Source organism: Aotus nancymaae, unplaced genomic scaffold (assembly GCF_030222135.1).
Source record: "Aotus nancymaae isolate 86718 unplaced genomic scaffold, 86718_ANA_hifiasm-v0.15.2.pri h1tg000020l, whole genome shotgun sequence".
NCBI lineage: Eukaryota > Metazoa > Chordata > Mammalia > Primates > Aotidae > Aotus > Aotus nancymaae.
Genome location: NW_026988432.1, coordinates 59,755,088 through 59,767,395, shown reverse-complemented (window position 1 = coordinate 59,767,395; position 12,308 = coordinate 59,755,088). Strand labels below are relative to the sequence as shown.

Genomic DNA, 12,308 nt, shown 5'->3' with positions numbered 1-12,308 from the left:
ACAGGCACAACATTCCAATTTTCTTTCACCTCTGGGTAGTCATCATCAGTTTTTTCTTTCACTTACAAGAAAACTCTTTTGAGTTTAGCTCTTTCTACAGTAGGGACTTTCTAAAATAGTTTCAAAATTAGACAAACTTAAATTTGTAAGAATTTTCCTACATTCTTTAAACAATACTGAAGCTCTGATGCTCCCTCTCACACGTACAATTCATAGCTGGGGCAGAGCTGGAAAGAACATGACTGTAACAACAAAGAAAGCTCATACTAAGCATGACTACAAAGAATGGTTTTGTGGCATGTGACAAATCTGCTCAACCATACCAGTGAAAGGAGCAACATCAATTCCCTTCTGGCCATCTGGGTTTTGTAAGTGATTGTCCATCCCAACAAACTCCACTTGTACATAGCACTATTTTTTCACAAACTGTGACCTTGGAAAATACTTACCTAATAAACTAACAATTCCACCATAGACAGAATCCCACTGTTTATTTCATCATTTTAGAAAACATTTTAAGATGTTTTAAAAGGTCATTTCCCTGCAAATACTATGCTATACTTGAATAGAAATGCCTTAACTAACTGTAGTACTGAAATTATTTTAAAGGGTAATGTGGAAAAAGGGCAAGGGATTGCTTGGGTTGTTTTCTTCTGAAAACTTAGCAATAACTGCTTCAAGACTTTTCTTTACAAAATGGTCATGTTTTAAACTATGCAGGACAGGTCAATAAGGGATTTAGTGGCTAAACACTGAAATGATTCATTTCAATTTGCCATGCAGTTTAAGTAAAGTTCTAAGGGCCTGCTATCAAGAGTAAATATCACACATCCTGTTTATGCAAACTGGCTTGTTGTCCACAGTTTTTCAAAGAGCTGGTGACACCCCCTAACACTGCACCCTACCCCTCAAACTTCCTGCTCACTGGGGTGCTATATTCCTACTCATTTTTAAGAAGCGCCTCCCTCAACAGAAATACTCTGAATTACAACAATTTTTAAAGAAAATACTTTATTATGTCATGAAAAAAAGGCATCAACTAGATTCATACTTGTTTGAAAAAAAAATTGAAAATTTATTAATTAGACAGTATGTGGGCATCCTGTTCCACATGGGAATGAGAAGATGCTATAGGTTCTCTAAGTATTGCACAGTCTGAAAAAATAACAAAAACGGGGAAGGGAAGGAAAAAAAAAATCACATGATATTGGGAACCTCTCACATTATGAATAATCTACCAAGAAACATTTAAAAAAGAAAACCCTTCGTTTCTACAGTAGCTTTGAGTTTATAGTTCTTGGAATGACTGTATTACATTGAAGACATCTCAGTAACAGGAAGCTGTTTTAGCAATCCCATGTGCAAATATTAATAAAAAATATATAAAATAATGCAATTCATCTCTTGCCATCACCCCGGCAATCATGACATTTCTGAGAATGGTTTTGCTTGAAAATGGGTTAAGCTGTAAGTTTTGCCTGAAGCTCCATCTCTGCAGCCCGTTTGAGTGCAACATCCACTAGAAGCTGAAATCCGCTAAAGTCCTGGTTGAGGTCCGGTGGAGTAGGGGGAGGAGTGTTGAAAAGACCACTCTGTGTATTTGTACTTGGTCCAGATTTACACATGTCCTCTGGGTACATGAGAGAGGTGTCTGTGAAGTTGCTGGCCGCTATCTGCTGTATATCTGTGTTTTGTCCCACACCAACCGACTGGCAGAGAGAGAAAGGGACATCTTTTAATGCAGTCACAGTGGTATGGCAGATCACTGATGGACGAGCCAAAACTGATCCCGGGGATGATGGCTTAGGAGACAGTGGCCTCCCTAGGGTTGGGTTTGGCCCAGCTGTACAGGAATGAAACGGGGTCTCCTCTAGAGCTGGCATGAAGTTTTTGATGCCCATCACAGACTCCACAGAGCTTGTTTCAGAAATCTTGGCTCCGCGGCGGGAAATTGTGAACTGATTTGGATCTTTGCCATCCTTTCTCAGCATGTCAGGGAGGAGCCTTCGGCGGGCGTTGATGAACCAGTTACAGACCTGAAATCATATCGGTACGCTTTAACACTTTCCTCATTCACTCAGCCAACGGGTTCTGAGAATGTTCTATGGGGTACCTAATTGATCTTTCTCTCTGTATTAAAGAAAGTGTGAAAAGGCTTATCTGGAATTACAATATAATTTCAAGGTATTTGAGCTCCGCCAAGCAAGAAAGCTGCCTCCTATCATAAACCTTCTTCTAGTTTCTAATACAAATTTCCTTTTTTGTCTTTTCACCTTTAAACATTTTCAGGATGAAGAAAAAGTTATAAAATCTCTGCCAGGCGCAGTGGCTCATGCCTGTAATCCCAGCACTTTGGGAGGCAGAGGTGGGTGGATCACGAGGTCAGATCGATACCATCCTGACCAACATGGTGAAACCCATCCCTACTAAAATATAAAAAATTAGCCCAGCGTGGTGGCACGCGCCTGTAGTCCCAGCTACTCGGGAGGCTGAGGTAGGGGAATTACTTGAACCCGGGAGGCAGAGGCTGCAATGAGCGGAGATTTTGCCACTGCACTCCAGTCTGGTGACACAGCAAGACTCCGTTTCAAACAAACAAACAAACAAATAAAAAACAAAATATAAAATCTCAAATGCTTGTAAATAATTTGAGAGTGAGAGAAGTTTACCTTTTAACTCTCCCCATTTTAACCTATCACCTACTGTCCCAACATTTAAGTTAATCAACTACAGGAAAACCTCATCTTATGAAAAGGGCCACTCCTCCCAGTAACTGATTTTTCCCAGTTCAAACGACTATGTCAACAGATATAACATGAATTACCTCACTGAAGTCTGTCCTTGTTTAAATATCAAACCAGTTTCCTGGGCAATAGAGTAAGGTTTAACCTCCTTCTAATGTCTGTTGCATAAAGAAGGTTCCTTTAGGCATTAAAGGAAATGCTATCTGACAAATACCTGTGAAGTGTTTCTGTGTTCTCCAAATAGCTAGTTATTAGCTTTTAACACTATCAAGTTTACAATAAAAAGATACTCCTTCTGTCTTGGAGTGGCGAGGAGCTTCATGACTCACAGGAATGCCATAAAATGACTTCGAAAATAAAAAAGCATCTGTAAACCTCATGTTCTCTTTCTTTACCTGTAGTGTAGACAGATGTGTTTGCTGGGACAGCAATGCTTTTTCTTGCTCGGAAGGATAGGCATTGTAACGGTGCTCATACAGCCAATCCCGAAGAATCTGCACAGACTCCTTGGGTAGGTTGCCCCTTCTCCTTCTCTTGCTTGAGCCAGCGGATGAAGAAAGGTCCAAGGGAATGTCCATACTGTCCTCATCCTCACTCTCACTGCCAGATGCTGCAACAATACCTATGAAAGGACAAGGGCCAGTTGTCAATTGCTTTTATAAGCAGAGCAACTACTGCAAAGCTGACTTCCGCGGACCATTCAGTGTAACCATGTTTTCCCAGCAACCGAGAGCGAGAGAAGGAGCAGTGTTTTCTGTCCTGAATTCAGGGTACAAGTAAAAGTAATTTGACTAGCACCACATGGGAGATTCTCAAACCAAATGCCAGACGCCTTTTCTCAGCCGCTTTCCTCCAGGATTCATTAACTTCTCACATTCCTTTTGAATGATGCTCAGAAAACTCTTTCGTCTAATCATTAGAGGAGACAAATTGCACCCAAAGTGAATAACCTGTCACAGGAAGGGTGCTGTGGCAGTTGGAATGTGCCTACCAACTTTCTTTCTAAGATCAGTGCTAACTAGGAAAAGCAGCCTAACCAGTATCCTAATGTAGATTTTAAATGTTACTCTTCCTCTTTCTTCTACTGAAGGTTTGAAGTAAAAGGGGACACTCGTACATTTTTTTTTTCCACGAATATACGGAAGGAAATTTACATACTACACTGAACTCAGTATCCTAAAGGTAAAATACATGCTAAAATTTTCTGCTAATACCATGCCTGGTCATTTAGTATTCATTGCTATCTACATTTATTCGAAATTAGACACCTACTTTAAGTGGGCAGTACTAGTCACTTTTTATTAAATATAACCACTGATGTTTCCCGTTTCATCACACAAAAATATTTTTCTACTATTGGTACTTTAATAAGGTTAAAAGTTGCCTAATAGTAAATGAATTTAAAATGTCTCCTAAATTTCAGCTGCCAGTTAAATCTCAACCTAGAATAGAATACTACATATCAATAAGCAGAGTTTAGTCTTAAGTGATTACATGACAAAGGAAACTGAATATGCAATCTCCAGAGGAAGTTCTTTTGGCTGTAAGTACTTTAATCCTGCCAGAAATTTAAAGAATTCACAAGCCATAGAGAATATTTAAATCACTGATGGACTGGGTTCAATAAAACTACAGACCTGGCCTTTACAGATATTTAAACATCATTCTGAACTTAAAAAAAAATTAAATAACAAACGCTATTAACTCCACCTTTCAAAAACTACAGCAGGCTACTCCGAATGACTAAAGAAATACATTCTTTTGTTTGTAGGCAATCTAGGATCTTAAAAATAGAAATGAATTACAAACAATCGCATGCCTGAAAACATCAGTACTTCTGTATTAGGGGAAGTAACTAAAATAACAAAAAAAATGTAAAGGTATGCATTTTTAGCTTTGCATACTTTCTTTCCTCTGTAGTATGTAATTTGGTTGAAAACATTACTTGACCTTAATTAAGCCAGTTCACCTTCACAGGAAATAAAAACGAAATATTCCCTTTAAGCTAAACACCAATTTTTTTTTTAAAGGAATTTTTCCCACCCTTTTAATTGACTCTGACTTGGTGACACATTTTTAGTTTTGGACTGCAGAGGGCAGAAGTTGCTGGAGGCTATTACTACAAAAGGCAGAACTCTCCAAAGACAAAGTAAAGCAAGTTCTAACAAAGAGGTGGATCATTTTGCAAATTCACTTTAGCTCAGGGCTTAATAAACAGCTACAAATAAACCGCCCAAGAATCCTAAATTTTAACCGCCGTGTATTTTAAATTTCCCTCCCTGGATTATTGAAATCTTGTAAAAAGTTTTTTAAAAGTGCCCATTTAAAACTGAAACTACTTTCACTATTGACAAGATGAGACTTTCAAAAACCGTATTTAAATTTGGGTGAAGAACTATTACAAAAAAGCTTAAAGAAACTATAGCTGAGTTCCTGTCTCACATTGGGTTTAATATTAAAGAAATCGAACTTTAAAAAAAATGTGTCAAGTTAATTAAATGACTAAAGCAAATTTGAATAAAGCAATTTGTTTAAACTCTCCTATGTCTGAAAAGCCAGACATTATTCTCAAGGCTATTATCTCCTTCCTTTTTTTAATCTAGAAAAAGTGTGAAAATTTGCTCATTGAACAGCGAATTCCCAACTGTAAGTTGGTAATCACAAAGAGTTTGAAACAAAAAAGCCCCTGAAGCCTGCCCTTTGATCTGCTTGCCTAGTTTGACAAGAAGCCTGATCTTTCAGAATAGGTTAGTGACACACAAAAGCAGGTTTCAGTTAAGCAACACCAAACTGCAGCGCGACTTTACTCTGTTCTCAGTTCATTTAAATAAATGAATGCCAGACCTCTGGAACTCTTAACAAATATTTCCAATATGTGCACAAAAGCTGAAGTAACAGGAAGTTAAGACTTCAGTTCCTAGGCTACGCCAGCTGATATTTCACTGCAGTAAAACCACGTTTGCTGCTGTCAGGACTGTTTTCATTAAAACCCTCCCTCTTGGTTGTGGCTTAACTTGGAAAAACAAAGACTTTTTTCCTCCTTACTCATTTCCTATTGTAACAGAGCTTTTGAAAAGTTTCCCGGTCAAGACTTGTTTCCAAACTTATTGCTTTGCTTACACTTCAAAAAATGTGGCGGTGGGAAGGGTGGGGGCAGAATCACAAACTTCTTTCATTCTATCCACATACAAGGAAATGTTGTGTAGAAAGCCACAACATGGCCTGAGGATCCCACTGCTCTAAGCAGAGACCTTGTTTCTGCACTTTCTTTCTTTCTTTTTTGAGACCGAGTTTTCCTCTTGTTGCGAAGGCTGCTGGAGTGCAATGGCGCGACCTTGGCTCACCGCAACCTCCGCCTCCCGGGTTCAAGCGATTCTCCTGCCTCAGCCTCCCGAGTAGCTGGGATTACAGGCATACGGCACCACGTCCGACTAATTTTATATTTTTAGTAGAGACGGGTTTTCTCCATGTTGGTCAGGCTGCTCTCGATCTCCCGACCTCAGGTGATCTGCCTGCCTCAGCCTCCCAAAGTGCTGGGATTACAGGCGTGAGCTATCGCGCCCGGCCCTGCACTTTCCTGAATAGCTCGGTAACACCAAGATGAGACGGGAGCAGGGAGACTCTGGTTGTGAAGGGAATCTAGAAACAAGACGGATGGGAAAAGTCGAGGTGCACAATTAGGGAAAAGCAAATTTAACCCAAGTTTCCTGATCAGAAATTCGCCTTTGATCCGGGAGAGATGTCTCTTGCCTGTAATCCCAGAATTTTGGGAGGCCAAAGCGAGAGGATCTTTTGAATCCAGGAGTTCGAGCCCAGCCTGGGCAACACATCCGAACCCGTCTCCAGAAAAAAAAAAAAGAAAAACAAAATTCAATATATCCTCGGGAGAAGCAACAGGAATCGAACACCCAAGCCATCAAATCCAAGGTGTGCTAGGCGACCCCAGCCAAAGAGCAATCCTAAAGCAGGAATTCAACAGTTAGAAACTGGGAACAAAAAAAACTTATCGATCCTTCTTTCGGCTTGTTTTTAAGCCATTTTAAGAGATCTTTTGGCGTCACTCCCAGCTTTCTGGGAGGACATGCTATTATCATACACCAGTCTTACCAAACCCCGGGCTTGAGAGAATGGAGTTTGAAAGTGCACTTGTTTTAAGAAAACTTGAAAAGATTTCAGACTTTTATAGGACAATAGGCGGGCCCGACTTCCTCAGGAGTCCTTCCAGAGCTGACCGAGAAGGCTCCCCCGTCCCAGGTAGTTTTAGAGGCGCGGGAGGAGGACTGCGGAGGAGCACAGAGAGAGGGAGGGGCCCAAGGAGGAAAGCGAGTAGCTTTTGTTCTTGAGAGTTCCCCAGTCCCAAGTGAAACAGGCCCGCACAGTGCACGAGTTAGCACAAGCAAAGGAACTCCAGGTCCCAAGAAACTAGAAACGAGGCCGTGAATCCCACGTTCTCAGGGGCCTGCCCACCCCAGACGACCCGCCAGGGGAACCTAAAAAGGGAAAAGAAATCCGGGTAACCTCGGCAGCCTTGGCTTCCCCCACGAGCCCTGAAGCACTCGCAAAGTTTCTCCTCCAGCACGTCACCTTTGTTTCCATGAGTTGGCACCGAAGAGATGGACCTGGCGCGCCCTGGGATGTGGACCACGTCGGTTCCCACCCTTGCGGCCGGCGGAGCCCAGCCTCTGTCCCCGACTCTGGGGAGAGGGCACGCAGCGGCGGGGGGCGCGCCGGGGGAGAGGGCAGGAGGGCCCCGGAAGTACAGAGGGGGTCGCCAGGGAGGGCCAGGGCGCTGGGGGAAGGTAGGGGAAAGTGCCGCGGTAGAGTCGAAGGGGACGCAAGGGAAGCTGTGGAGGAAGAGCGCCGGGGTTCCCGCGGTGGGGGGCGGGCCAAGGAAAATAATCAGAGCCGCCCACGCCAGAGCCAGAACAATGTGGGGAGCCCACCCGGGCGGCAGCCGGGCTCTGCGCTAGAACCATGCTCCTAACAGACCCCCCCCCACACGCTTATAACGGGGAGCCCCACCAGAACAGACAGCGAGCCTTCCTAGACCTGTCAGTCCTCCCAAGGGTCTGCACGGCTTTCACGGGGCGTCTGGGACGCTCCCCGCGCGTTTTCTCCCAGAGCCAATTTCCTGTCCAGTGTCCTCCCTTCGTCCCGCGGGGAGGGGACCTCGGGGCGTTCTACCACCAACGACTACCAGTTGATCCGAGTTTCACGTTTAATTTCACTCTCGCTGGGAAAGCCTGGCGGCAGAGGGAAGCTCCGCGCGTTTCGGGGGCCCCCCACAGAAACGCAGCCGAAGGAACCCCGCTGGCCTAGCGGCTACCCCCAAGAAACGCCCCCCAGCGGGCCGGGTCTGAAAGAATGCGGAGTTCCAAACTCCAGGCCGCTCCCGGGCATGCGCAGCAGCGCCACCCCTCCCGTCCGCTTCCCGAGCGATTAACTTCTGTTTTGAAGCACTCCACATAAATCACAACAGAAACGCCACCTCCAGCCCACGGCGGAACACTCGGGGGACCTCCCAGCCAGGGACTCAAAAGTTAACTTCAAAAGGGACTTCACATTCTTTGACCTTTCGGGATGTTGTGTGTGGTTTCTTCCCCCCGCCCCCCGCGGTGTATTTTGTTTTTAAACCAAACTGACGGCAAGTTTTAGTTGCAAAGCTTCCAGAACGCTTTGTGGAAACAATGACAGCCTTGCTCTTTGCACTTACAACCAAGCCTGCTTGTCACTTTTGGACACATTTTGACTACACGCCGCTTGAAGCGGCTGGCCCTGTGTCCTAACTCTTCCTCCTGCCCCAAAATTCATCGTGGGAAAACTTTTAGAGACTGAGAATTTGTAAAAGTCTGGCTTTCCAGAGCTGTTTACAACCAAGGACGATGTGAGGGTCCACAATCACATTCCTTCCAGCGTAAAAACACCACATCCCTAAAAAACAGTGCTCGGGCCCGGCTGGGAGTAGGGGGGCGGTAGGGGGGAGCCCAGGAGTGAACTTTCTTTCAGACAAAGGCGCGGCGGTGCCGCAGCCCCCGCGGACTCGGATCACGATCGGGAAAAACGAGGTGCTGGGTCCCCCCGACTCCGACCCCATATCCCCAGCACTCGAGAAAGAGAGAGCAGCCACGCGGCTGCTGGGCCGAGCGTGGGGTGTCGCCGGAGACAATGAAACTTGCAGGCGCACAAACAAGGCGCTGAGCGTGTTTCTTGACAACGTGCCAGCAGCGTGGAGAGGATCTCCCCACAACAGCCCCTCGTGTTGTGTCTAGCAGGAAAACAGCCGCTGCCGTTTCAGACGCAGCCTCAACAAAGAGCACGGCCGCCGCTCCAGCCTAAGCGCCTCTGAGCGGAAAAGTCCACCAAGTGACCCGGCGCGGCGCGACACGGACGGCACGTTTCCCCCGGACTCGCGTCCCCCGGTGCGCGCGGCCCGCGGCCGCCTTACCTTTCTTGCCTTTCATTCTGGAACTCCCCTCCCAGCGCGAGGCAGGGCTGGGGTCTCGAGGGGCCAGGAGCGGGGACCCAGGGGACAAGCGATAGTCTCCTTCACGGCCGACTCTCCCGTAACTTGTAGGACGTGCTCCAGCCGTTATTGCTAAACAGGGCGCTCTGATCCCTGGCGCCCGCTCCTTGGGTAGAATTCGAGTGACACTCTGGCTTCCTCCTGCAGGGATCTTCTGGCAGCCGGCCGGGGGCTCTCCCTCGCCCAACTCTCTGTCCTCTCCTCTTCTCTCCGCTCCTTTGTTCCCTGCTCCTGCTCGGCGCACCTCGGCGCTGTCAGAGTAAGAGAAGCGAGGAGGGAAGGTACAGGAGGTCCTGCCTCCGCCCCCAGCCGCCCGCCCCGTCCCCCCCACCCCCGCCCCGCCGCTCCTCCGCCCCTCCCCCGCACCTTCCAGCCGGGGAGGACTGGACCGAGCGCGGTGGCCGCTGTCACTAGTCCCTGGGAGGGTGGGCGCGGACGCGGGGGGCGGCTGTGTCCAGAAACGCGATCCTTTCCGCCTGCTGCTCACGGACCTCCCGCATCCCTTGCCCGGCGGTGGGGGCACCAGCCGAGCGCCTCAGGTTTCTTCTTTGGGCCTTTCTTCCCAGGACTGGCAAGGGTGCCTTTGGTCAGGAAATTGCAACAGATGGAAAAAAGGACACCTCCCTCCTTCCCTCCTCTACCCCAGGGAAGAAAAGCCTCCCCGTCTCGTTTTTGACAGCTACCCCGAACTCCTCTGTCCCCGCTCTAGCCGCACGAGACAGCCGCCTCTGATTCAAGGGGCGGGGCACGGGAGGAAAAGTATTCGAGACAAGAACCAACTTCTTCCAGAATGCGCGGCTGCCATTGACACGCGGGCGCGGCGCGGCGCACCCTTCTCCTCCCAGGGCTCTTCCTCCAGCAACAACAGTGGGAGGTCGGCGAGGGTGAGGGGGATGGGATGATGAGACACAGCCTTAGCGAACGTCTGTTCCCCCGGGCTAAAGCTGCGAGTTCCGGACTGGATTGCAAGGCAGTTTCGAAATCTGACACGTTGCGGACAGACACTTGTCATGCTCACATGCTCTTTAAACGTCTCTGCCTGAGGACGGCCGGGCGCGCGCCCGCCTCGCCACTGACACCCCCAGTCGCCGGACTCCGACAGCGGCGCTTTTATAGCTCAGGAGTGACCACGCCGTGGCTGCTCATCTGTTTCGGTCAACGGTGTCTACTTTTAGGACTGGAACTCTGCTAGGGGAGCCCTCCTCCCCTCCGGTATTTCAAACAGAAACTACCCATTAAGTAAACACGCGTTCCTGTTGACTTATTTTGGTCCACAGTTAGGAGGGGTCCAACAGGAGTTTCTTAATGAAATTGCCCTTTCAAAGATCAGATGCTGTTTGGTTGACTTAAATAAACGCATGCCCCCTCCTCTGGTTTTAGTTTTCGCGTGCTTACGTCCCGTTGTTTTGAAGCAAACGAACTGTCACATGCCACACAATGAGACTTCCTCCATCACTTAAAAAAGAAAAGAAAAGAAAAAACCCAAACGTAAATAAGCCTAGCAGAGACAGCGCCCGGGTCTGCCTCCAGCCTGGACTCTGTGCTGTTTTTGTTCTGTAACCTCGGTGGAGATGCCGGCAGGAGAAGCTAGGCGGAAATAATGTTAAACCTGAGGACTACTAAGACAGCCAAGGGATAACTAACTCGACTTTGGAGCGTCTGTTTCAGGATTATGCCGAAAATTAGAGCCAGCCTGCACCCTCAGGGAAAAAAAAAAAAAAAAAAAAAACTACCCCCGCCCCGAGAGTGCGTGGAAGCCAGAGTTTAAAGAGCCTGGGTGGTTTTTCCAATTACAGGACTTAAAATGAATCAACAGGGGAAAAAAAGCGTCTCTCTAAGCAGGCAGCAACCTTACGATTTTTTTTCTTCTGTGGTTTGCTGACTGCTCGGCACAGAAGACAACACACATCTAAAACGGCTCCTGGGGAACGTGGTCCTGGGGAGAAGCCACCCGCCCGGACGCTGCATTGCAACTGCCGAGAGCGCAGTTGCTTCCTGGGCCTGGCTGCAGATGAATCAGCTGCTGCGCCCAGTGCAGGACAGATGTGGCGCGGGGAGCCGGCCAGCGCCCGGGCCGCCCGTTAGAGGGCCGCCTCGCTATTTCATTTGAAGGGTTGTTTGTGGCTGGGATTGGTGGCTCATATCCGCTGGGGAGCTGGGAGCTAAGGGAGGAGAGACGCAAGGAGGAGGAGTCGGGGGCCGGGCGACGCTGCGACTCCGCGGTCTGAGTGGCAGGAGCCTCGTCTGCAACCGGGCGGTTACTGGGGAGACGCTTTGTTTGCTAACTTCGAAAGCGGCTTCGGCTGCTTCGGCCGCTTTCGAAGCCACTCCACCAAACACGCCTTCTGTCGGTTTAACCCTGCCTACCCACCATCCCCGCCCGCTTTGGGCAGCTCGAGACAAAAATGTTTCCTTCTTCCCCTGGTTCTCCTTGGCCACGCGGTGGCTTTCATTACGTACACAAAGGTAGCTTTGCTTTCATCAAAGTGGACTTGGCTAATGACTGCGATTCTCAGGCAACCGAGAATTGGAGAGGGTTTATAGCTTGAAAACAAACTTTCCAGGGGAAGGAGGGAGGGGCGGAGAGAATTAAAAGTGGCTTTCAAATTAGGGAAAGTTAAAAATGGAGATGTGAACTCACCTTGGCTAGTTGTCAGGCTAAATCGGGCCGATGCACGATCAAATCATATCGAAACAGTTATTAAAGCTGGCGAGGCGCTCCAAAGAAAAACACTGGCACAATTCTGAGATGCAGCGAAAGCTTATAGAATACTCCCCACCCCGTAGGTGCACCCCCACTGCCCCCTACTCCCCAACGCTGATCCCAAACTTGTTTGGAGCTTTGGATTCTTAGTGCATTCTGGAAAGAAAGTGCCTGGGGTCCGCGCAACATAACAAAGGAAACAACCTCAAAAAAGTGGGCTTCAGATACCAGCAATTGCTTAGGATATTTTTTGTTGATTCGTTTTTCTCGAGGTGGAAAAACAAGTTTCGATTCTAGCTTTGTCAGTCCGTTGGAGTCTCGGGGCCTTACTATAAAA

General features: G+C 47.7%; 1 protein-coding gene across 3 annotated transcripts; it reads right to left on the bottom strand.

Moving 5' to 3' along the window:
- Positions 1-1,050: 1,050 nt before the first annotated feature.
- Positions 1,051-9,584, bottom strand: TGIF1 (TGFB induced factor homeobox 1). Of its 3 annotated transcripts, none has more exons than XM_012446887.3 (3): positions 9,190-9,584; positions 3,140-3,366; positions 1,051-2,036 (listed from the first exon to the last, which is right to left on the bottom strand). In XM_012446887.3, exons 1-3 carry the CDS (start codon positions 9,203-9,205, stop codon positions 1,461-1,463), a joined length of 819 nt encoding a protein of 272 aa, XP_012302310.1. In that variant the 5' UTR covers positions 9,206-9,584; the 3' UTR covers positions 1,051-1,460. The 3 variants fall into 3 exon arrangements, with proteins under 3 accessions (XP_012302310.1, XP_012302312.1, XP_064235444.1); XM_012446889.3 differs by lacking the exon at positions 9,190-9,584 and adding an exon at positions 7,329-7,372; XM_064379374.1 differs by lacking the exon at positions 9,190-9,584 and adding an exon at positions 7,263-7,283.
- Between the last annotated feature and the right edge of the window lie 2,724 nt (positions 9,585-12,308).